The sequence below is a fragment of the Panulirus ornatus genome, chromosome 57, assembly GCF_036320965.1.
Source record: "Panulirus ornatus isolate Po-2019 chromosome 57, ASM3632096v1, whole genome shotgun sequence".
Classification (NCBI taxonomy): domain Eukaryota; kingdom Metazoa; phylum Arthropoda; class Malacostraca; order Decapoda; family Palinuridae; genus Panulirus; species Panulirus ornatus.
Genome location: NC_092280.1, coordinates 1,554,339 through 1,579,502, shown reverse-complemented (window position 1 = coordinate 1,579,502; position 25,164 = coordinate 1,554,339). Strand labels below are relative to the sequence as shown.

At 37.9% G+C, this 25,164-nt stretch overlaps 1 protein-coding gene across 1 annotated transcript in view; it reads right to left on the bottom strand.

Annotated features, from left to right (window-relative positions):
- Positions 1-554: 554 nt before the first annotated feature.
- The window catches only part of LOC139766094 (pyridoxal-dependent decarboxylase domain-containing protein 1), a 53,107-nt gene continuing 28,497 nt past the window's right edge, over positions 555-25,164 (bottom strand). The window contains exons 11-17 of the mRNA XM_071694247.1: positions 22,386-22,457; positions 21,988-22,089; positions 18,601-18,765; positions 16,408-16,642; positions 8,269-8,421; positions 7,886-8,088; positions 555-5,341 (exon numbers count right to left, since the gene is read on the bottom strand). Coding sequence (XP_071550348.1) covers positions 5,093-5,341; positions 7,886-8,088; positions 8,269-8,421; positions 16,408-16,642; positions 18,601-18,765; positions 21,988-22,089; positions 22,386-22,457 — 1,179 coding nt within the window. The 3' untranslated portion in view covers positions 555-5,092. The remainder of the gene's footprint in view (positions 5,342-7,885; positions 8,089-8,268; positions 8,422-16,407; positions 16,643-18,600; positions 18,766-21,987; positions 22,090-22,385; positions 22,458-25,164) is intronic.

The following is a 25,164-nucleotide window of genomic DNA, read 5'->3' as shown; positions in this document are numbered from 1 at the left end:
AAAGGCATATGAAAGGGAGGCACTTAAGGAAGGGATAAGTGGCAGGTCTTCTGCTGTGGCCACTCCCTAGATGGGGGTTCCCAGAGGGAATGGGCATCAGTGATATAGAAAGACAGACAGATGGATACTTGCCAAGGGCAAAACCGAATGGAATGCCAAGGACCAGGGAGCTCTTTTCATTCCTTTTGTTATAGTTGTTCATTGGGTCTCTTTCTCTGATATCCTACACAGAACACCCACAATTGTTTAAGAGGATTCTTGACTTGATCATCTTAAACAAGGCATGCTCTACAGATGCTTTAAAAAATACTGATACACAAACTTGCTTAAAACTTTCCTTTTAATAAAGGACCTGTTACTTTGTTCTCACCTGTGTATATGCATGTTGATGTCAAGGTATTTATAAATTTGCTAATTACACCAGTGTTCTTCCAAATTGGATAAAGTAAGACATATAAATGTATGTATGACATCAAACTGGCTGTCCTATCACCTGATTCTGAGTAAACTTTCATCTTTAAGTTTACAGTGACAGGGGTCTTAAAAAAAATAGCTTACTCTTTTGATTTTATTTTGTGCTCATAAAAACAAACAGCTATATACAATCAACAATACGGAACTGCTCTGTAAGATCCTAATACTGACCTGAATTATTTCTTAAATGGCCCAAAACCATCTCTGCCTACATTTAAAACCAAACTTAGCAATACCTGAGCACCTCTAACAGTGCAGTTCCTTACGGGGAAGGGGGAGTCCATTTACATTACAATCCTCTTAATGCATAAAGTACTTTCTTATTAATAACTGTCACTATTAATGATCTCTCTACAGATAACATGTTAACTATCACTGACAGTCACTTGGAAACCTATGGTACCATGAGTGGGAAAGATGATCAAATAATGATAGTGAATTGTTCATAAAGCAATACAAGGACCCATTTTGGAATACCAGATAATCTATCAATCATGCTTATTGTCCACAAACTGTGCTCCTGGTTTTACACAAAACACATAGTCTCTTCTAACTTGGCAAGGAAGCTGTGTCAAGAAAGAACAGATTGAACATGGATAATAAATGTGCAATGATTATCAAGTAAATCCAACTCCTTGTTGATGCAAATCAGAAAAGCAGTTACTCTGATGGACTTTAACAGTATCCTGGTTAGCACTAGATGTCTTTCCTAAGCAGTCTGGGTTATTTAGTCAAAAGATTTCCATTCTTTATGCTGGAAAAAACCAAGTGATTCACCAAGAACCTTCATATATACCAGTGTAATATATTCTACAATTGTTTGTTTTACAATGTACAGCCAGCTGACATCTCATGATCACACATTAACTTTATTCGTTAGATTCATATATCTTTACTGAAATGGTCAGCTGAAAGGCACTAACTGTGACATGAATGGTGAGTTCCAAACATAAGAAGCAAATCTGAATCTTAGGTGACTTAGGATGTATAACATCAGTATAAGGCCCATTCTTTGTTGTTCTGGAAAACAGAAAAGAAATGGATGAATGGTTACTTTGCAAAATTTTCAAATGTATGGTGAAACACTGGTCCCCGACTAGCAAAACTCAGTCTTACAAATGAGTGAATTTAAGAAATTATAGGGCCTTATCTTGAACTTCCATAATCATATACAAACATTTTTTTTGAAATCAGAAAATACATGAATGTGTAAAATGAATGTGGCAAGTCAAAATTGCTAAACTCCTACTTATTTTATGTCACAAAAGGCACCCAAAGGCTGAATGCCTCTGTGGTGCCAGGCTCGACTGCAGTACCAACTCAAACATATAAAAGAATGGCTGAGTAATGCTACCCACAAGTAATTGCACAAAGCTCCATTCACATGGTAAAAGTGAAAATCTCTGGTTAATCACTAGTATGGTACAGCAATCACTGTACAACACATATGTAACCATTTCAAACAATAACTAAAATTAATCCAGTTGCAAAGTGATGTTAAAAATCAACAACTTTCAAGATCATTTCGCCTTTCTCTAGTTGAAATTTTGCTCTTAAATATCCCCTCAATACTCTGACCCAAACAAGGATTTCAAAAATGACAAATGAAATAAATTTTGAAGAGAAAAAAAAAGTTGCACGTTATCTTTAGAGGTGTTTGGATGGACTATCACCTACCTCAGAAAATATTGAGCATGCAAACACTGCTACCCTAACTGCAGTTTCCTAAGATGATTTAAACAATAAAAGAGAAATGAAGATAATATCATGTTTTATGGTCAAATACAGCATTAGTAATGTTAGTCCTATGAATTTCAGGGATTCAGGGAAGCAAGCATTCAAGGAACCAGATTCTATTACCATCCTTACAATCCCATTCAAGTTTGAATGCTAAAATAGTCTCAACTTTTGTAACAGTATAGAACTAAAAAAAATACACTGTTGCTTTCATACAAACAAATCAGACTCTTGTCACTGAAAGCAGGAAACAGCATAAAGATCAACTAATGCAAAAACATTATTCTGAAATCAAATCACAGAACTAAAATGCATTTTTACTTTTCTGCTATAAGTGCCTGATGAACATGTGAGTGGACACAAGAATCCTGTACATAAAGCAACAATTTGTGGATAAAAAAGTACAAACAAAATAATTTTGCAGTCGTTTTCTTTGACAATACAAGAGTGGTCTTTTATGGGAAGGAACTAATCACTGGCACTGCTATCCACATAAGTCAGACCTGTACTCACTTTTTACTTTCCAACTATATCTTGGATGAGGGGTGAGAAAAAAAATTATCACTGTGAGCTAGCTACCCTGTCCAGGTTCTTAATGTGGACTTTTCTAATTCAATGGTAATGATGATAACCATGTAAAGGGATCTTTTACCTATATTATCAAATAATAGCAAACTGTTAGCAAAAAAAATCTGACATTACAATCACCAGACACATGTATGGAGGATGTATTTGATATTACATCCCAGCATTACCCGAAATTCTTCTAAACACAAGCAATACTATGAATACCATTTCAACTTTGCTTGTATTCTTGTACTGCATTTCATTTCACATTATGGGAATTCTGAAAGAAGCAGTACTTTCAATGTGCACTCCCTGGACTACTGTTTCTTTTCACTTTCAGCATAATTATGAATTTAAAAGAAGTGTGGAGACAAATCCCTGATCACAAACCAATCTCATATGACAAGAAATATCAAACTTACTCAAGGAGCTCAGAGCATACCACAGCACAATGTCAAAACGTGAAATATTTTCAGGCCATAATCCTAACTTGTACAAGGCTTAAAATCACACCATACACATTAACACACTGTAAAATAAACTGCGCAAGGCTACAAACGGAATCACCTCTGAATCAAATATAAGTTACAATAAATAATGCTTTCAAACACTAACAATAAAAAGGATATGTAATAATAATAACTTGCTTGTAATGCCATCCTTGAAGATAAGGACCTACACAGCACAAATGGAATGTGTAGAAACATTAACAGATCTGAAGACAATGCTGCTGTGTAAAAATGCAGAAAAGTGGTTAACAAAATCAATATTTTTCAGACAAATCAACTTTGCATTCAATACCATACACAAATACAATGCATAACACAAAATATAAAGCAAACATACTAGTATATCTGTATCCTGGTAGATATTCCTGCAATTAAGGAATACAATAGACATAAAATTAGTCCAAAACAGCATGCATAACCTTGGATATGCAACACCAAGCTGCTGGAGGAGCCACATTCTAAGAATGGCTGTCTAGCCTGAAGAATAGGGGGAACACTGTGAAAATTCAATTGTCTTTTTTTTTGTATGTTTGTTTTTACAGAAAAAGTATATACTTGTGATCTTCCTCCACTATGAAAGTTTATCAAAAAAGTATTTATAGTATGCCAAAACAATAATATGTGAGTATTCCAAACAATATTCCTGTTGTACAGTAATCAGAGGAATCTGTATAAAAGCCATATCCTTCAAAATTTATACGACTTTTCAGTAATTCATATATAATTATTAAATTGTAAAACTTCTTTTTTGAACACTATTAACTAGTAGTAGTAACTCAAAACTAAATCATACACTGTTCTAGCAGGGAGCTGCCACTCACTGTTAAAGCCTCAGTATTGCAATTATGTAAACAGTTACAGCCATAGTTATTTTCTATACCTTAACAAGAGATAGTCACCTCTCAATCACTATTAATTCAAAAATGTACAATAAATCTTCTAAAAGGTTTTCATGTCTATATTATCTGTACAAAATATATCCTTTACCAATTCAAAGTAGCACAGGGACAAGAAGTTATTAAATGGTTTCAAGAACAGACTAGTAGAGATAGAACCTCCATCTCTGAACCATATGAAAAACTGGTGCCTCAGGGATTCTGATATAAAATCAACACTATGCAGAAATTCTTGTGCATATAATGCAAAGAGTAATTTAGTGATTCAGTCTTCTCTGCTACAGATACTGATTAATTTTGTTAGAATAGTATCACTGATACAATGAACAAAAACTAATGGGCCAAATATTTTCTGATATGATGCAGAATTTTTTGAGTAGCAACTGTTGCACTATGCCTTTAAACCAACCTCCCAAGTAAGATCATAAGCTTACTGAAAGGAAAGAAAATAGTAGTAGTAAACAGTCACCTTTACAGATTACATATATTTCTGAAAAAAAAGCAAAACAACTGTTTTAGGCCTAATAACACCTTTAATGAGTTTTGTTAGTGCCCATTAAAAAAGCAACTATAATGAATAACTTTTTTCACACAAAGACAAAATCAAACAAAACATGTTAGAAAAAAATCAAACTGCAAATGAAGTTGGTAAAACATATCAGAGCCCCTTTCTGCTGTGCTGACCTATTAATTCACTGGGCCAGCCATGATTCACAACTATACATGTAAATGATATCTGCATGGAATTCATGAAACAAAGAAATGTTAGTCAGGATCTGTAAAACTGTGTAAGAAATGATCCTTCTGAACCTTTGAGAATATCTTATAATTCTAAAAGCATTCAGAGCTGCAATTCTTAAGGTCCAAAATGATAATTCAATGCATAAATTTTAAGCCTTCATACAATATCTAGCTCTGCACTGCTGCCGTGATGCCATTAGCTATTAATGTAGGAACAGCAACATTCTTAGTATCAGGTGTTACAGGTGGTTGGTCTGAGGCCTGGCGAGAATGTGTGGATCCAGGAGCTAGTGCTGACGTTGTGGACGATGAACGAGAATGTGAGGGAGACGATGCTGAAGGGGTCACTGGAGTCTGCACTGAAGGTGCTGGGGGAAGTTTAGTCTCTGTTCGGGTTGGGGCTGTGCCATGCCGGATCTGTAGGAGAAATGAAACCTTACATGAAAAGTCAACTAAGAGGGACAAGAAGTAAGGGTGAATGATGAATGTAGTTAGACAGACAATTAAAATGGAATTGGAACCAAACTGATGTTTACCTATAATTTTTAATCCGATTTTCTTGTAAGAGTATTTTCTTCTTGGTAGTATTTATGTCACAATTATTGCCTTTGTGCAACTTTTACATGTATTGTTAGACAATACAAAGATGGAAAAAATACTGCATAAAGTACAGAACATTTCAAGGCTAGTATGGAATGTAAAGCTGTTCATTGCATTAACCAATCCTGCTCCTCTTACAAGAACAGCAAAACCTAAATGTATTTCAGCTACTTTTCTATGGGTGTGTAAAAAATAAGGCTAGTATGGAATGTAAACTTGTTCATCGCATTAACCAATCCTGCTCCTCTTACAAGAACAGCAAAACATACATGTATTTCAGCTACATTTCTATGGGTGTGTAAAAAATAGGTAGAAGCCACTCATTTTTAATGGGATGTTTGTCCACAATAAATGCACACATAGTCTTCTGGATGAACATACAAATGAAGAAACAAGCAGACACCAGTAGTGATGGAACCTCATTTGCCATCCTAGATGCTATGTGAAAATTCATAACCAATACTTGTTAGACCATGGACAATTAAAATGTCACTGTGCCTCTTTACACTGACTCCTCTGGAAGTCTGTAATCCACTGATATTTTGTTTTCAAATCTAAGTGTGGGCTGCCTCTAAACTAGAAATTTATATGGAGCACCTGTTTACTGGCCCTCATCTTGAAGACATTCATAAGAATAGTGAATTCCATGCATTAAAATCAATACTGGATAGTATTCAATCTGAGAGTGAACACTGGTACTTTACACTTAAGAGGCCATGCTACTGTTTCTGCTACTGGTGGAACACCATAATTCACTTATATGTGGTAAGAGAGGAATAATAAAAACTCATACTTTATTTTTCTTTACAACCTCAAAATTAACAGGAGCCAATATTTTAGAATTACTACAATGGGCAAGTCCAATGTCACATATTCTATAGTAAAATATAAGAGAGGTTCTGCCAAGCCTGAGATATGGTTAATATAAGTATTTGGACTGACCTAAAGAAATGAACCTGCAATCACACATAGGTGAGGTCATTAAACCATTCTGGCAAAGTTTAGGGGGTATATGACTACCTTACTCCTTTCACAGAATTATTACATTTCTGAACAATAAGTATATATATTTATCACTGGGGATAGGGGAGAAAGAATACTTCCCACAAATTTCCTGCGTGTCGTAGAAGGTGACTAAAAGGGGAGAGAGCGGGGGGGCTGGAAATCCTCCCCCTCTCATTTTTAATTTTCCAAAAGAAGGAACAGAGATGGGGGCCCAGTGAGGATATTCCCTCAAAGGCTCGGTTCTCTGTTCTAAGTGCCACCTTGCTAATGTAGGAAATGGCAAATAGTATGAAAAGAAAATATACATCACTGCCGCATACAAAGAATGGCTGGAATTTAACTTGGCCAGCTCAGGTCTTGACCCCATACTTTTCATCCGTCTATTCATTTTAATTTCCTTATATGATATGGAGCAATATGATATGAACACTTACATACATTGAATGGTGAGTACATGACTAAACTTACTGTAAAACAAGTATAAATCATTGCTGAAAATCAATATGTTGTGGAGTAAATAACTTGCCTAAAATTACAGTATAACAAATATAATTCAATCCTGGGTAGGCATGGTGGGCAGGACTTAAGTCATCCTCCTAACACTTGTTTACCACTTCCTCTTAGATACTGCTCTAAGAAGATAGCACAGTATTTTTCATGGGGATTTTTAAGACCAAAGGAGGACGTGAACTGTTGCAGTAAAGGGAAACACCATTAGGCTGCAGTGGGTTTAAATCACTTGAGCAGTTAATGGTAATAAATGGTTAAACAACTTTGGTCAACTGTTACTGTGAATGGGTTAAACAATTAATTTATCTTTTTACAAAGGAAAATGATCAAATAACTGTTTAGACCTCAATTAATCTAATTTGATGGGGAATTTTATGACCCAGGTAGGCTGTGAATTACTGCAGTAAAGGGAAACATCAACTGGCTGCAGTGGACTAAAATCATTTAAGCAGTTAACAGTAATAAATCGTCAAACAACCTTGGTCAGCTGTCATAGTGAAAGGGTTAAGCAATGAGTTATCTTTTTCATAAGAAAAATTATCAAATAACTGTTTACATCTTAATAAATCAAATTTGCAATCAATATGTTACTCAAATGTTTAGAACTGATGTAATGTTGTTTAATGCCTCCACAAATATATTTCACTGTTGTTTACCTCCAAAATTTAATTATAATGCATATCATGTTTCGGTAATAACTTTGAAAGAAGCATTTATGAAATTAAGAATTTCCTGGTGATGTAAGCATAAGACCCATACAATGGATATTACTGCCATCTAAATTATATTTGCTTATCTCTCATTCATGAGATAACTATGAAATACAATACATATTCACAGACTAACCTGCATGTGATACCGGTAGATATTTTCAGTACTCTCTAAAACACCTGCTGTAAGATCCAAAGTGCGTCCCTTGATGCCTGGAGGCGGTGGAGGGGAAAACCAATTGTAGACAGATCCCACAATTGGCACAAGGCGCAAGATACCTTCTTGCCAAAGGCGCTCTTCATTCTCACGTTTGAGATCCTCAGTTGCTGCCTCTATACCTGCATTAGTTATGTTTTTGGAGGTTTTAGTCTAAATATACACAGACAAAAACATATAAAATAATCAATGAGGAGAAAATACAGTATCCATATTTCAATTTCTGTTCATTCATGACCATATAACCCTTCAATGACTAAATAAACTTTCTGGAATATATTACATTATAAACAGGTAAATACCTTTTCGGACAATGTCAGTCATTTGGTCAAGAAATCTGGAAGACGTTTCAATTTCTCTTCCTGTCGTAATGACCAAGGAGAGGAGTTCTGACAAGTCAGTATCTGCAGTAACCATTCCAAACCTCACACATTTCAGCATATCACTGCCTTCACCTGTTAGTGCCAAGAACATGTGAACACTTTTTAGTTAAAGGTACATATATAGGTGTTACATCAAAATAAAGAAGTCACTTTTGGCTAGCTGTATACTTATCAAATGACAGAAAGAAGTACAGTTTTTTAAAGGCTCTTCTCGTTCCAAAGGTGTCACCAGAGTGACTATCATCCCCATACTCCCAACAAATATGAACCCATCTTGCACTCTCTCATAACCCTGAATGGTTAATTACTCCTCAACAAAACTCCAACTATACTTGGTATCAAATATGACACACATACAACAGTCGATCCTTACTACACAGACTTCAAGAAATAAAACTCTTTCAGAACATTTACAAGCACCAGTTTTGGACTGGAAGAAGAATCCCTTTGTATACTCTAAAAACAATTCATCCACTCCCTATACTAAGCCTTACTTGCCTTGTCACCCATGCTTTCAAAAGAATGGCATGACAAAGCTGCCCACCACACACACAAAAGCACTCAAAACAATCACTGGCAGCAGCATAGTAACCATTCAATACCTGTTCAACAAAACAAAAGTACTTCAATACACAAACACACCTCATTATGATCAGCACACTGTTCTTTGCAACTGCATGAGACTCTTGACAGACCCCCCCACCCCCAGCAAACACAATACAGACAAAATACATAAACATTGCAGGTCCAAAGAAATAAAAAGCTTACCAATGCTTCATACTTCAATACACAATACTTACAGACCCCCCCCCCCAGCAAACACAATAGACAAAATACATAAACACTGGTAGACCCAAAGAAATAAAAGCTTACCCATGCTTCATACTTCAATAGACAATACTTACAGACCCCCCCAAGCAAACACAATACAGACAAAATACATAAACACTGTAATGATTCTACAAGCCCTAAACAACAGCCCTCTCAAGCTCGTAAAACTCTCCTCCACCAGACATATACTCGACTGTATCTACACTTCTCAGACATGTATAAGTTTTGCTTTCTTCTTTGTGCTGTGGACAACACATGTCTCCCCAACATTACAAACACTGCTTCACTACTAGTCCCCTATTGCCCAGAAGGAACACAGTGAATACTTAATCTTCAATTGTCTCTTTCTAACTATCAACATCAAACTGACCTGTGGTCCCACCCACTGATATGACCAACTTCCTGAGTGCTGCAGGACCCCCAGAGGAAGGGACTTCAGGGCAAGGAAGTACGCAAATATCATATTTTATCCTTATAAAACTGAAGGGACATCATTTACAGGGTTCCTGCAGCTTCAAGGCTACACTCCATGCTGAAGTACAAAAATGACAGACTCCTCTGGAGTGGGAAAGTCCTCGATGAGACTGTAATCATATCAGCCCAATGATGATGATACAGGATCATCAAAGGTGGCTCTTCACTTGCAGGCTCACTACTTTCAGGAGTCAAGTAAGAACAGTAAATATATACATACCCATGTCAAGCAACAGAGGACTGACAGAATGCATATATAGTCCCCTCGTATAAAGACATGGACAAAAACATATGCTTGAATTACAGAGGTATAAGTATATTGCATGTACCTGGTAAAGTGTACGGGAGGGTAGTGAAAGACAGGAAGGAGCTACACACAGAGTATCAGTAAAAGCATCTGACTGGGATGACCCAAAGGTCTAAATGCAGGGAGGAGTTTTAGCCAAGAGGGTAGGACATGTGTGTGATTAGGATGGGAGAAAGGTGAGGGGTTCAAGAAGGTGGCTCTATGTCAAGGGTGTATGATGTCAGCAAGGCCCTTCAATATATTTATGGGAAAGAGGAAAATGCAGGCATCCTGAAGCTCGGACAGAGGGAGGTTAACAGTATGCTGGGGTTGGGAGGCCTGGGAGAACAGTAAACTGCTGTTTGCAGATGTTATATCCCTGGTGAAAGCCTCAAGAAAGAATTTCTAGATGTTGGCATCTGAGTTTGCGAAAGCCCGCATTTGTTTATACCTAATCTCTAGCTGTAATGAGTAATGCAATGAAACCACAGCATCCTATTCATAGCCAGGCCCTACAGACCTTCCTATGGTTCCCTCAGCTGCTTCACAAGCCCTGGTTTTGTTCATTGACAATACTGACTCCTATATACCACATCATTCAAATTCTCTTTATCCCATGCATGCCTTTCACCTTCCTGAATGTTCAGGCCCTGATCACGCAAAATGTTTTTCACACCATTCTTCCTTCTCCTATGTGGTCTCCCTCTACTCCTTGATCTGTCCACTTCTGGCACATATATCCTCTTTTTCAACCTATTCCTCATTCTATCTATTCTATCTTTATCTCTGATGCCTGTTCCCAACTAGAACTCAACTCAAAGGGGTGGCCATGGCAACAGAGTCTCCAAAGATAGTGCTGCTTCTTAGCCTCTAATGCCTCACCCTTAACAGGCCGATGGCAGAGGGCTTCTCTAGCGCAGTGTTTGCAGGAGCACCTAACTAATGTTCCTAACGACTACATCTACTTAATAATCCAGCCTACTGCTCCTATCTACTACTACCTAATGATTCTACCTCTCCTCACCCAACCTCTCCAAAGCTCCAGACCATTTCAGCACTCCCTCACTTTTTATCACCACACCTCTCTCTAATTGTATTATTACTTAATCAAACCACCTTATACAGCATACTGTTCTACGATATTTTCTTTCCAATGCATTCATCCTCCTCTGCACATCTTCATCTATAACCCAAGCCTTGCATCCATACAACATTGTTGGGATGACTATACCTTCATACATATTCATTTTTGCCTTCCCAGATAATGAACTCTTTCCATCATTATCTAATCATCAGTTTCAATATCACATTAATTATCATTTGTCTTTCATATTATCTGCTGTTTCCCACAGTAGTGAGGTAGCACTAGGAACAAAGGAAGAAAAGGCCTCATTCACTCGTGTACACTCAGCTGTTATGTGTAATGCACCAAAACAACAGCCCACTATCCATCACCAGGCCCCACAGACCTTTCCATGGTTTCCACCAATTTTTCATATGTGTTAGATGAGTCCACTGACAACACTACTATAAGTAATATTACTATCATCATTACCATTTAAAAAGTAACATCATCACTTTCCTGACAACTGATGGATGCTTGCAAATTCAGTTACCCAAAACTGATTACATTAAGGAGTCTAAGTTTTCTCATGAAAATATGCAAAGATGATTCTAAACTCGTATATGATTATGAAAAATATTATCCAACAAAAATAAACCAAACATGACATTTTTCCATCTTTATCTCTCGTTACCTAATACCAGCAAACTGATATCATGAGAGTGACGAAATATGATAGCCCAAAGTGGAGGAAGTGGCCTGCCTAAGACAGTGTAAAGGTCACTGCTAATAATGAAAGTTATCTTCCATATCTAAATGGTTATCTGCAAATGGCATAACTCCTGACAGGGTGACTATCTATCCTGATTTTTCAGTGGATTACTTTGTTAGCGTATCACTATGGGAAGATGTAACCAATTAATTTTTACTGTCTGGTTTCCAAACTATGCAGTTTCCCATTATCTTACTGAATGATCAATTAGGTAACTCTCAGAATATCAAGTATGGGAAATCGATACTTATAATCTAAAGCAACCATCTAAGAAATCACAGAAAAACGAACTTATATTTTCATCCCAAAATTATCATCATATCAAAAAAAATCTTTCAAAGAAACCCACATACTCAAAGGTTACCACTTCAGACCTTTGGACCACTTCATATTTCCTTCATCATAATGTGAAATATTAAGAATTCAGTCATCATCATCATCCCCACAATAAAAAATGCTTCATATTTGATTTCTTCCATGATTTCAATGATGTAGTTTCTTTCTTAATCAAAACTTGTTTCATCATGCTATCTATACATATACATACCTATACATCTCAATGTATACATATATATATACACACAGACATATACATATATTTTTTTTTTTTTTTATACTATTCGCCATTTCCCGCGATAGCGAGGTAGCGTTAAGAACAGAGGACTGGGCTTTTGAGGGAATATCCTCACCTGGCCCCCTTCTCTGTTCCCTCTTTTGGAAAAAAAAAAAAAAAAAAAAAAAAAAAAAAAAAAAAACACGAGAGGGGAGGATTTCCAGCCCCCCGCTCCCTTCCCTTTTAGTCGCCTTCTACGACACGCAGGGAATACGTGGGAAGTATTCTTTCTCCCCTATCCCCAGGGATAATATACATATATACATATACATATACATATACATTCTTTCTTTTTCTTTCAAACTATTCGCCATTTCCCGCATTAGCGAGGTAGCGTTAAGAACAGAGGACTGGGCCTTGAGGGAATACCCTCACCTGGCCCAATTCTCTGTTCCTTCTTTTGGAAAATTAAAAAAAAAAAGAGAGGGGAGGATTTCCAGCCCCCCGCTCCCTCCCCTTTTAGTCGCCTTCTACGACACGCAGGGAATACGTGGGAAGTATTCTTTCTCCCCTATCCCCAGGGATAATACATATACATATATACATACATACCCACTCCCTCCCCTTTTAGTCGCCTTCTACGACACGCAGGGAATACGTGGGAAGTATTCTTTCTCCCCTATCCCCAGGGATAATATATATATATATATATATATTTTTTTTTTTTGCTTTGTCGCTGTCTCCCGCGTTTGTGAGGTAGCGCAAGGAAACAGACGAAAGAAATGGCCCAACCCACCCCCATACACATGTATATACATACGTTCACACACGCAAATATACATACCCACACAGCTTTCCATGGTTTACCCCAGACGCTTCACATGCCTTGATTCAATCCACTGACAGCACGTCAACCCCGGTATACCACATCGCTCCAATTCACTCTATTCCTTGCCCTCCTTTCACCCTCCTGCATGTTCAGGCCCCGATCACACAAAATCCTTTTCACTCCATCTTTCCACCTCCAATTTGGTCTCCCTCTTCTCCTCGTTCCCTCCACCTCCGACACATATATTCTCTTGGTCAATCTTTCCTCACTCATTCTCTCCATGTGCCCGAACCATTTCAAAACACCCTCTTCTGCTCTCTCAACCACGCTCTTTTTATTTCCACACATCTCTCTTACCCTTACGTTACTTACTCGATCAAACCACCTCACACCACAAATTGTCCTCAAACATCTCATTTCCAGCACATCCATCCTCCTGCGCACAACTCTATCCATAGCCCACGCCTCGCAACCATACAACATTGTTGGAACCACTATTCCTTCAAACATACCCATTTTTGCTTTCCGAGATAATGTTCTCGACTTCCACACATTCTTCAAGGCTCCTAGAATTTTCGCCCCCTCCCCCACCCTATGATCCACTTCCGCTTCCATGGTTCCATCCGCTGCCAGATCCACTCCCAGATATCTAAAACACGATAGCGAGGTAGCGTTAAGAACAGAGGACTGGGCCTTTGAGGGAATATCCTCACCTGGCCCCCTTCTCTGTTCCTTCTTTTGGAAAATTAAAAAAAAACGAGAGGGGAGGATTTCCAGCCCCCCGCTCCCTTCCCTTTTAGTCGCCTTCTACGACACGCAGGGAATACGTGGGAAGTATTCTTTCTCCCCTATCCCCAGGGATATATATATATATATATATATATATTTTTTTTTTTTTTTTTCATACTATTCGCCATTTCCCGCGATAGCGAGGTAGCGTTAAGAACAGAGGACTGGGCCTTTGAGGGAATATCCTCACCTGGCCCTCTTCTCTGTTCCTTCTTTTGGAAAATTAAAAAAAAAAACGAGAGGGGAGGATTTCCAGCCCCCCGCTCCCTTCCCTTTTAGTCGCCTTCTACGACACGCAGGGACTACGTGGGAAGTATTCTTTCTCCCCTATCCCCAGGGAAATATATATATATATATATATTTTTTTTTTTTTTTTTTTTTTTTATACTTTGTCGCTGTCTCCCGCGTTTGCGAGGTAGCGCAAGGAAACAGACGAAAGAAATGGCCCCCCCCCCCATACACATGTACATATACAAGTCCACACACGCAAATATACATACCTACACAGCTTTCCATGGTTTACCCCAGACGTTTCACATGCCTTGCTTCAATCCACTGACAGCACGTCAACCCCTGTATACCACATGACTCCAATTCACTCTATTTCTTGCCCTCCTTTCACCCTCCTGCATGTTCAGGCCCCGATCACACAAAATCTTTTTCACTCCATCTTTCCACCTCCAATTTGGTCTCCCTCTTCTCCTCGTTCCCTCCACCTCCGACACATATATCCTCTTGGTCAATCTCTCCTCACTCATTCTCTCCATGTGCCCAAACCATTTCAAAACACCCTCTTCTGCTCTCTCAACCACGCTCTTTTTATTTCCACACATCTCTCTTACCCTTACGTTACTTACTCGATCAAACCACCTCACACCACACATTGTCCTCAAACATCTCATTTCCAGCACATCCATCCTCCTGCGCACATCTCTATCCATAGCCCACACCTCGCAACCATACAACATTGTTGGAACCACTATTCCCTCAAACATACCCATTTTTGCTTTCCGAGATAATGTTCTCGACTTCCACACATTTTTCAAGGCTCCCAAAATTTTCGCCCCCTCCCCCACCCTATGATCCACTTCCGCTTCCATGGTTCCATCCGCTGACAGATCCACTCCCAGATATCTAAAACACTTCACTTCCTCCAGTTTTTCTCCATTCAAACTCACCTCCCAATTGACTTGACCCTCACCCCTACTGTACCTAATAACCTTGCTCTTATTCACATTTACTCTCAACTTTCTTCTTCCACACACTTTACCAAACTCAGTCACCAGCTTCTGCAGTTTCTCACATGAATCAGCCACCAGCGCTGTATCATCAGCGAACAACAACTGACTCACTTCCCAAGCTCTCTCATCCCCAACAGACTTCATACTTGCCCCTCTTTCCAGGACTCTTGCATTTACCTCCCTTACAACCCCATCCATAAACAAATTAAACAACCATGGAGACATCACACACCCCTGCCGCAAATGGGGAGGTGATAACAAGTAGCGGTGATGTGAGAAGGAGATGGAATGAGTATTTTGAAGGTTTGTTGAATGTGTCTGATGACAGAGTGGCAGATATAGGGTGTTTTGGTCGAGGTGGTGTGCAAAGTGAGAGGGTTAGGGAAAATGATTTGGTAAACAGAGAAGAGGTAGTAAAAGCTTTGCGGAAGATGAAAGCCGGCAAGGCAGCAGGTTTGGATGGTATTGCAGTGGAATTTATTAAAAAAGGGGGTGACTGTATTGTTGACTGGTTGGTAAGGTTATTTAATGTATGTATGACTCATGGTGAGGTGCCTGAGGATTGGCGGAATGCGTGCATAGTGCCATTGTACAAAGGCAAAGGGGATAAGAGTGAGTGCTCAAATTACAGAGGTATAAGTTTGTTGAGTATTCCTGGTAAATTATATGGGAGGGTATTGATTGAGAGGGTGAAGGCATGTACAGAGCATCAGATTGGGGAAGAACAGTGCGGTTTCAGAAGTGGTAGAGGATGTGTGGATCAGGTGTTTGCTTTGAAGAATGTATGTGAGAAATACTTAGAAAAGCAAATGGATTTGTATGTAGCATTTATGGATCTGGAGAAGGCATATGATAGAGTTGATAGAGATGCTCTGTGGAAGGTATTAAGAATATATGGTGTGGGAGGCAAGTTGTTAGAAGCAGTGAAAAGTTTTTATCGAGGATGTAAGGCATGTGTACGTGTAGGAAGAGAGGAAAGTGATTGGTTCTCAGTGAATATATATATATATATATATATATATATATATATATATATATATATATATATATATATATTTTTCAAAACTCAAACTATTCGCCATTTCCCCGCGTTAGTGAGGTAGCGTTAAGAACAGAGAATTGGGCCACTGAGGGAATATCCTCACCTGGCCCCCTTCTCTGTTCCTTCTTTTGGAAAATTTGGAGGAAACAATTTTCAAAACAAATCATGCTTTGCTTACCTAGGGAAAATGCTGAGTCTGTAGTCTTAAGCTGAGACACTAAATGAACATTTAGAGCATTAATGTCTTCTTTTGTAGACTCTGAAAGTGGGTTCTGATCAAGCCATAGGTCTGCAACATAGCGAACTCCACCAAGACCTGCCCAACCAGGTATTTCAACTAACTGAAGATTATTTGCAGATGATACCAATTCCGTAAATGTTTTCCGTTGTGCAACCGTAGCATTTAAAATATCCTGAAGAAGAATTTCAAAAGTAACTTACGATACTGATTACCATTCACTTAAAATCACTGCTAATGTCAATAATGAATTAAATAAATGTACAAATAAATCTAAAATTTTCTTGAAATTCTATGAAAATAATGGCCAATTCTTTTTATGAGGATGGAAAATCAGGAACTGTGAAAAGAATACATTATTTGTTTATGTGTACTCTTAAGGAGGCAAAGAGGGAACAAGCAAAGGAATAAAGGTACTCTTGGAATGCTTGATAAAATCTGCCAAAAGCCAAATAAAATATTGCAATAAGAATCATATATGTAGAGTCATTATCAATTTTCCATTCCATTCTATACTTTCTCTCTCTTTTTAATTCTATACAGTAGGGAAAAGAGTGGATCACAATTGAGATTAAATACGAATACAGTAGAGCACCTGTCATATAAAATAATCCACTTTACTAGAGGTCTGATTACTCTAAATTCTCATGATATGGTCATCCATTACTGTCGCTATGTTTACCATGGACTGTAGTCACTAATGCCTAACTCATGACTGACAATGGATTAATAATCATAACCATCAGACTTCAAAAAGTCTTGGTCCACAGCACTTATTATAAAATTGGTAAATGATACAATAGCAATTTTCTTCTATTTTTCTACACATTTCTCTTCGGTAGGTTCTTAACTAATGCATGATTTTATCTACACATTCTGAAAAATATAGGAGAAAAGAGATGAAGGAAACAGAATTCTTACCTTGCTCACAATTACCTCCACTTCAAAATATTCAAAATACACTGACTTTGTTCATTGGTGTGATGAAAATTACTTGAATCTGAATATCAAAAAGACCAAATAAATGGCGAATGACTTTCACAAGTAGGAAAAGTGCATTGAACAACTAATTTTCAATGGAGAACAAGTAAATATTGTGCATGATTATAAATGGTGATGTTAATGCTAAAAAGGTTTATGGAAAATGTATGCAAAGAATTCATTTTTTAAGCTTTGAAAAACATGAAATTTGACAAGACTATTCTTTGTTTTATAAGTCAGTCATTGAGTCAACACTGTTTTTGTATAGCATCATACTATGGTTGTTTGAGTGTACAAAATAAGAAGGAACTTACAAAAATTTAAAAAATAGCTGGTAAACTGGGTGCTAATGTAACTGCACTTGATGTATTATAATCAAAATGTTATAAATCTAAGTGATAGAATTATCAGTGATTCTCACCACCCTATGAATAATAACTATGTGTTTTTAAGATTATGCAAAAGAGTGTTTACCATTGCAAAAACACTGATATACAAATTCATTTGTACCAGTAAGTATTAACCTCTACAATCATGTAAACTCAAAAAGATAGTTGTTCATTGTTTAAGACAGTACTGATGATGGTGTATTATAATGACACTGAACCAAATCTGTTGTCTTTTAATGCATAAATGCTTTTAGCTACTTAACTTTTACATTATTAATTCCTTTACCTTGTGTATCATAACATGGCTCTGGATCCAGAAAGAGTTTCAACTTGTATAATGTATTACAAATTGACTAAATAAAGTATTAATCATTATTATTAACCAACCCCTGCTGACAAGAAGGATAAATGAAATATAAACTGTAGATTACAACATTTCTTGCCTTATTCTCTCAACTTTTTTCTTTGTTTTTTTCTTTTATATTCTGTCTTATGTATCCCATAGTGAAACAATAGCCTCCAAATTACTATCAACAACCAATAAATCTCCACCTGACCATCTGATAAATGTACTATTATGCATACTTAAGTCAATTCCTTTTCTCCCAACATAAATTAATAATTTTCATCCCTATTTTCATTGTCTCTATATCTGCAGATATTAAAAACATTCAAAGCAATTTTTGCACACACTGAAAGTATCCTTTCTACATAACTCAACACTTCTTGGGGGAAAAATCTAATGCATTATATATGAACACACCAGTTGGTGATGAAGAGAATGAATGAGATCATCAACATCAGTCACAGTAATGTGATGTGTATCTGGTCCTTCCATAGGGCTCCAACGCAGCACCAGACCTGCTGTCTCTAATTGTACAAGTTCCAGTGGTATTGTGCCCACATCTCTCCTTACAACTTGACCTAGCTGTAGAAAAACATTTACCATGAGGTGAGATAAAATAGAAACTGGCTGCCATATATATATATATATGGCAGCAAATGAGGGCAAATGAGAGTTGGGGTGAGAGAGTATCATTAAATTTTAGGGAGAATAAAATGATGTTCTGGAAGGAGGTAAAAAAAGTGCGTAAGACAAGGGAGCAAATGGGAACTTCAGTGAAGGGGGCTAATGGGGAGGTGATAACAAGTAGTGGTGATGTGAGAAGGAGATGGAGTGAGTATTTTGAAGGTTTGTTGAATGTGTTTGATGATAAGAGTGGCAGATATAGGGTGTTTTGGTCGAGGTGGTGTGCAAAGTGAGAGGGTTAGGGAAAATGATTTGGTAAACAGAGAAGAGGTAGTAAAAGCTTTGCGGAAGATGAAAGCCGGCAAGGCAGCAGGTTTCGATGGTATTGCAGTGGATTTAATTAAAAAAGGGGGTATTGTTGACTGGCTGGTAAGGTTATTTAATGTATGTATGATTCATGGTGAGGTGCCTGAGGATTGGCGGAATGCTTGCATAGTGCCTTTGTACAAAGGCAAAGGAGATAAGAGTGAGTGCTCAAATTACAGAGGTATAAGTTTGTTGAGTATTCCTGGTAAATTATATGGGAGGGTATTGATTGAGAGGGTGAAGGAATGTACAGAGCATCAGATTGGGGAAGAGCAGTGTGGTTTCAGAGGTGGTAGAGGATGTGTGGATCAGGTGTTTGCTTTGAAGAATGTATGTGAGAAATACTTAGAAAAGCAAATGGATATATATGTAGCATTTATGGATCTGGAGAAGGCATATGATAGAGTTGGTAGAGATGCTCTGTGGAAGGTACTAAGAATATATGGTGTGGGAGGCAAGTTGTTAGAAGCAGTGAAAAGTTTTTATCGAGGATGTAAGGCATGTGTACGTGTAGGAAGAGTGGAAAGTGATTGGTTCTCAGTGAATGTAGGTTTGTGGCAGGGGTGTGTGATGTCTCCATGGTTGTTTAATTTGTTTATGGATGGGGTTGTTAGGGAGGTGAATGCAAGAGTTTTGGAAAGAGGGGCAAGTATGCAGTCTGTTGTGGATGAGAGAGCTTGGGAAGTGAGTCAGTTGTTGTTCGCTGATGATACAGTGCTGGTGACTGATTCATGTGAGAAACTGCAGAAGCTGGTGACTGAGTTTGGTAAAGTGTGTGAAAGAAGAAAGTTAAGAGTAAATGTGAATACGAGCAAGGTTATTAGGTACAGTAGGGTTGAGGGTCAAGTCAATTGGGAGGTAAGTTTGAATGGAGAAAAACTGGAGGAAGTGAAGTGTTTTAGATACCTGGGAGTGGATCTGACAGCGGATGGAACCATGGAAGCGGAAGTGAATCATAGGGTGGGGGAGGGGGCGAAAATCCTGGGAGCCTTGAAGAATGTTTGGAAGTCGAGAACATTATCTTGGAAAGCAAAAATTGGTATGTTTGAAGGAATAGTGGTTCCAACAATGTTGTATGTTGCAAGGCGTGGGCTATGGATAGAGTTGTGCGCAGGAGGGTGGATGTGCTGGAAATGAGAAGTTTGAGGACATTATGTGGTGTGAAGTGGTTTGATCGAGTAAGTAATAATAGGGTAAGAGAGATGTGTGGAAATCAAAAGAGCGTGGTTGAGAGAGCAGAAGAGGGTGTTTTGAAATGGTTTGGGCACATGGAGAGAATGAGTGAGGAAAGGTTGACCACGAGGATATATGTGTCGGAGGTGAAGGGAACGAGGAGAAGTGGGAAACCAAATTGGAGGTGGAAAGATGGAGTGAAAAAGATTTTGAGTGATCGGGGCCTGAACATGCAGGAGGGTGAAAGGCGGGCAAGGAATAGAGTGAATTGGATCGATGTGGTATATCGGGGTCGATGTATTGTCAATGGATAGAATCAGGGTATGTGAAGTGTCTGGGGTAAACCATGGAAAGTTCTGTGGGGCCTGGATGTGGAAAGGGAGCTGTGGTTTTGGGCACTATTACATGACAGCTAGAGACTGAGTGTGAACGAATGGGGCCTTTGTTGTCTTTTCCTAGCGCTACCTCGCACACATGAGGGGGGAGGGGGATGTTATTCCGTGTGTGGCGGGGTGGCGATGGGAGTGAGTAGGGGCAGACAGTGTGAATTGTGTGCATGTGTATATGTGTATGTGTCTGTGTGTGTATGTGTACATTGGGATGTATGGGTGTGTATATTCGCGTGTGTGGACGTGTATGTGTATACATGTGTATGGGGTTGGGTTGGGCCATTTCTTTCGTCTGTTCCCTTGCGCTACCTCACAAATGTGGGAGACAGCGACAAAGCAGAATATATAAATATAAATATATATATATATATTCATCATACTTTAAAACTGACAAAACACATATGCACACATATGCACTAGAAAAATCCAACATGCACTAAACAACTGACCTCCAAATTATAACCCACTTGATAAACACCCATCAGAATCACTCTCCCAGACAAGCACAAGTCACACTCTCCCGCTTATGCTCTGTATATCATTCATTACAACAATAATACAAACACCATTTCAATATATCCCAAGATCCTTCATGCCTATGATGCAACTTACATTAAGAAAACACCAAGCACTTACTACATAAATTGCCCTGTACTCTCTGCACACCACAACACTTTGTGACCTGTTTTCCCAACTGGTGGACATGGCCAGTTCCTGAGTGTTGCTGGAGCCTCTTAAGAACAAATGGGGTTTCTGGGGCAGTAAGTAAGTATATACATTTATGTATAATTGCTTCAGCCTCCTCAGCAAGGTATTTTAAGAAACATACCTACAAACAAACAACGGCCTCATTTGTACACATCCATTATCTACCTGTCAGGTATAATGTACTGAAACCATATGCAAGTTTATAGTTTTAAAGCATTGAAATTGGCTATGTGCCAATGAGATCACTGTTTGTTAGTTTCTGAAACTGCTATGCTAAGGCAAAAAAAAGGCAATTTGGTTAAAAAAAAAAACATGTGGATGTGCACAGACAAAAACAACCCAATGTGACATGCATATATGACCTAAGTTTAAACTATAAATCTCCCACATGTTGTTGTAGTATTTCTATAATACTGCACAACAAAGTTACAATACAAATGAAATGTACTTATTTTGGTAATACTTCCATAACACTATATGAGCTCTGTACTATGATGTGAATGTAAAATGCAACACTTATCAACATCAGTACCCTTACACTTACCCATGAGTTTAAATTGTCGTAGTAATCTGAATTCTTACCACCTGAGCTGTTCTCTTCTACATACTGAAATACTATTGATCCGCTTACAGTCTCCAACAATTGCTGCAATACAAAGAAAATTACAATTCGATAAAACATGTATGTGGATAGACTATGAACACCTATTTCTTATCACATATGGTCTTGCAAAAAGTTGTATTACAAAAAATGTAAAATTCCATATACATCTACAAATATTAGCTGGGTAAATATCTTATTCCATCCTTTCAACAAGCATCCCAAAAATTCCAAATATATTTGTACAAAGTCTACATGAGCATTCTAAAATACAATGCACATGTAAAATTAGCTTACAAATAACCAAAGAGGAAAAAAGCATTTTATGTGAGAATACTTACCGCTGTGCTAATAGGTTTATTAACTAGATCCTGGATAGTGACAAAAGTGCTACCGTCAGGTGGTGATGGACTCTGTAATATTACAAATGATTAAAAGATCATGCCAAAAGCAATTCTTCATTTGTAAAATAAACTTCCCTGAATATTAGAAAAAATTGTCATCACAATTACCCATCTGTGTTAATACGTATAATATGAATACGCTAACCTTTTCAAACACGGTGACTAAAATGCTTACATATGAATATGAGCGAATGTGGCCTTTCTTCATTTGTTCCTGGCACTATTTCAATAATATGGGAAATGGCGATCAAGTATGAAAAAACATATCTTTTCTTTTTTCATAATTGATCGCCATTTCCCGCATTAGCCAGGTAGTGCCAGGAACGAAAAACAAAAGGCCACTTCCACTCACATTCATTCTATAGCTGTCACATGTAATGCACTGAAAGCAAAGCTCCCTAACCACAACCAGGCCCAATAGACTGTTCCATGTTTTACCTCAGATGCTTCACATGCCCAAGTTCAGTCCAGTAACAGCATGTCGACCCTAGTATACCATATCATTGCAATTTACTCCATCCCTTGCATACCTTTCATCCTCTTGGATGTTCAAGCCCTGATCACTCAAAATCTTTTTCACTCCATCCTTCCATCTCCAATTTGGTCTCCCTGTTCTCCATGTTCCCTCCACTTCTGAGAATTATTTCCATTTTCCTAACTCATTCTCTATATCCAAACTATTTCTGCACACCTTCCTTTGCTCTATTCTATCAACCACACTTTCTATTACCACACATATCTCTTATCCTTTCATTACTTACTCGATCAAAACACTTAATGCATATTGTCTTCACACATCTAATTTCCAACACGTACACATTCCTCCACACTGTCTTATCTATAGCCAATACCTTGCATCCACAGAACATTGCTGTGACTACAATTCCTTCAAACATACCCATTTTTGCCCTCTCAAATAAGTTCTCTCTCTCCATACAGTCTTCAGTGCTCCCAGAACCTTTGCCCTATTGCTCACCTTATGACTCCTTTCCGCTTCCTTGATCCCATTTCATACACTCCTTTCATTTCCAACATGCACACATTCCTCCACACTGTCTTATCTATAGCCAATACCTTGCATCCACAGAACATTGATGTGACTACAATTCCTTCAAACATACCCATTTTTGCCCTCCCAAATAAGTTCTCTCTCTCTCCATACAGTCTTCAGTGCTCCCAGAACCTCTGCCCTATTGCTCACCTTATGACTCCTTTCCGCTTCCTTGATTCCATTTCATACACTCTTCCAAACTCAGTCACCATTTTCTGCAGAGTCTCACTCAAATCTGCCATCAGTGCTGTATCATCAACAAACAACAAAAGACTCTAATTATCAGGTTTTTCATCTCCCACAGACTACATACTTGCCCCTCTCTCCACGACTCTCCCATTTACCTCCTTCACCACTCCACCCATACACAAATTAAACAACCATGGCAACATCACAAATTTCTGCTGCAGACCAACCTTCACTTGGAGCCATTCAGTCTCTTTTCTTTCTACCTGTACCAATACCTTACACCCCAGATAAAAACTTCTCAGTGCTTCTAAAAGCTTTCCTCCCACACCACTCTATCAACATTTCATATGCTTTCTCAAGATCTATAAATGTCACATACAAATCCATATGTTTCATTTTAAGTATTTCTCACACATATTCTTTAAAGCAAAACATGATCTACACATCCTCAACCACTTCTGAAACCACACTGTTCCTCCCCAATCTGATGCTCTGTACATACCTTCACCCCCTTAATCAATACCCTCCCTACAACTTACCATGTATACAAAACAAACTTATACCTCTGTAGATTGAAAATTCACCTTTATCCCTTTTATAATATGGCACTACGCATGCATTCCAGCAACACTCATGCACCTCAACATTATCCAAACATACAATGAATATCTCCTTGCCAGCCAATCATCAAAACAGTCACCCTCTTTCTTAATAAATTCAACTGCAATACAATCCACTCCAGTCGCCCTGCCACATTTCATCTTGTGCAACACTTTCACCATCTCTTCAATCTTCAACAAACCACTCTCCAAGACTCTTATCACTTCATATACCACCCTGATCCAAATATCCTACATTTGTAACTCATCTTCAGTCAATCTGTAGAATGATAGGGAAGTTAAATGTATCCTATGTAGAAAGAATTTGTATTTTCATTCTCTCTCTTGTACTCAAAATTATGTAAAGTCGCAGTCAGGCAAGAGATGTGTTTAACACTACATACAAGGCTTGCCTACTGGCAAACTCTTATTGTACTCATTACAAGTAGGCTTATGTATTCTCTCAAAGTAAATGCTATTTCCTAAGGGTAAAAATATCATCAGTACAAGTAAAGAAGCAGATTAATATGATATAATCAGTATAATACTCATGTGGTAATCTGTTACTCAAAGTTGGTATTTCAATGCTTGATCAAATTATTTTCAAAAGAGGTTCCTATCTTAAATACATACTAACAGAAATACTGATAACACAAAGTTGTATAATATATCAGGAAAAAGCAAATATCATTGGCTGATATACAATATGAAAAATAATATTTTGAAGAACAAATATCAGACTGGACTTTGGTGGACGGCTAAAAAATAAAAAAAAAATTGTATTCCTGGAAACAATCCTTGACTACAATCATCATGAACATAACCAAGGTCAAGGCAAAATTCCTAACAAATATTCTGGGTACTAGTCAGAAAACAA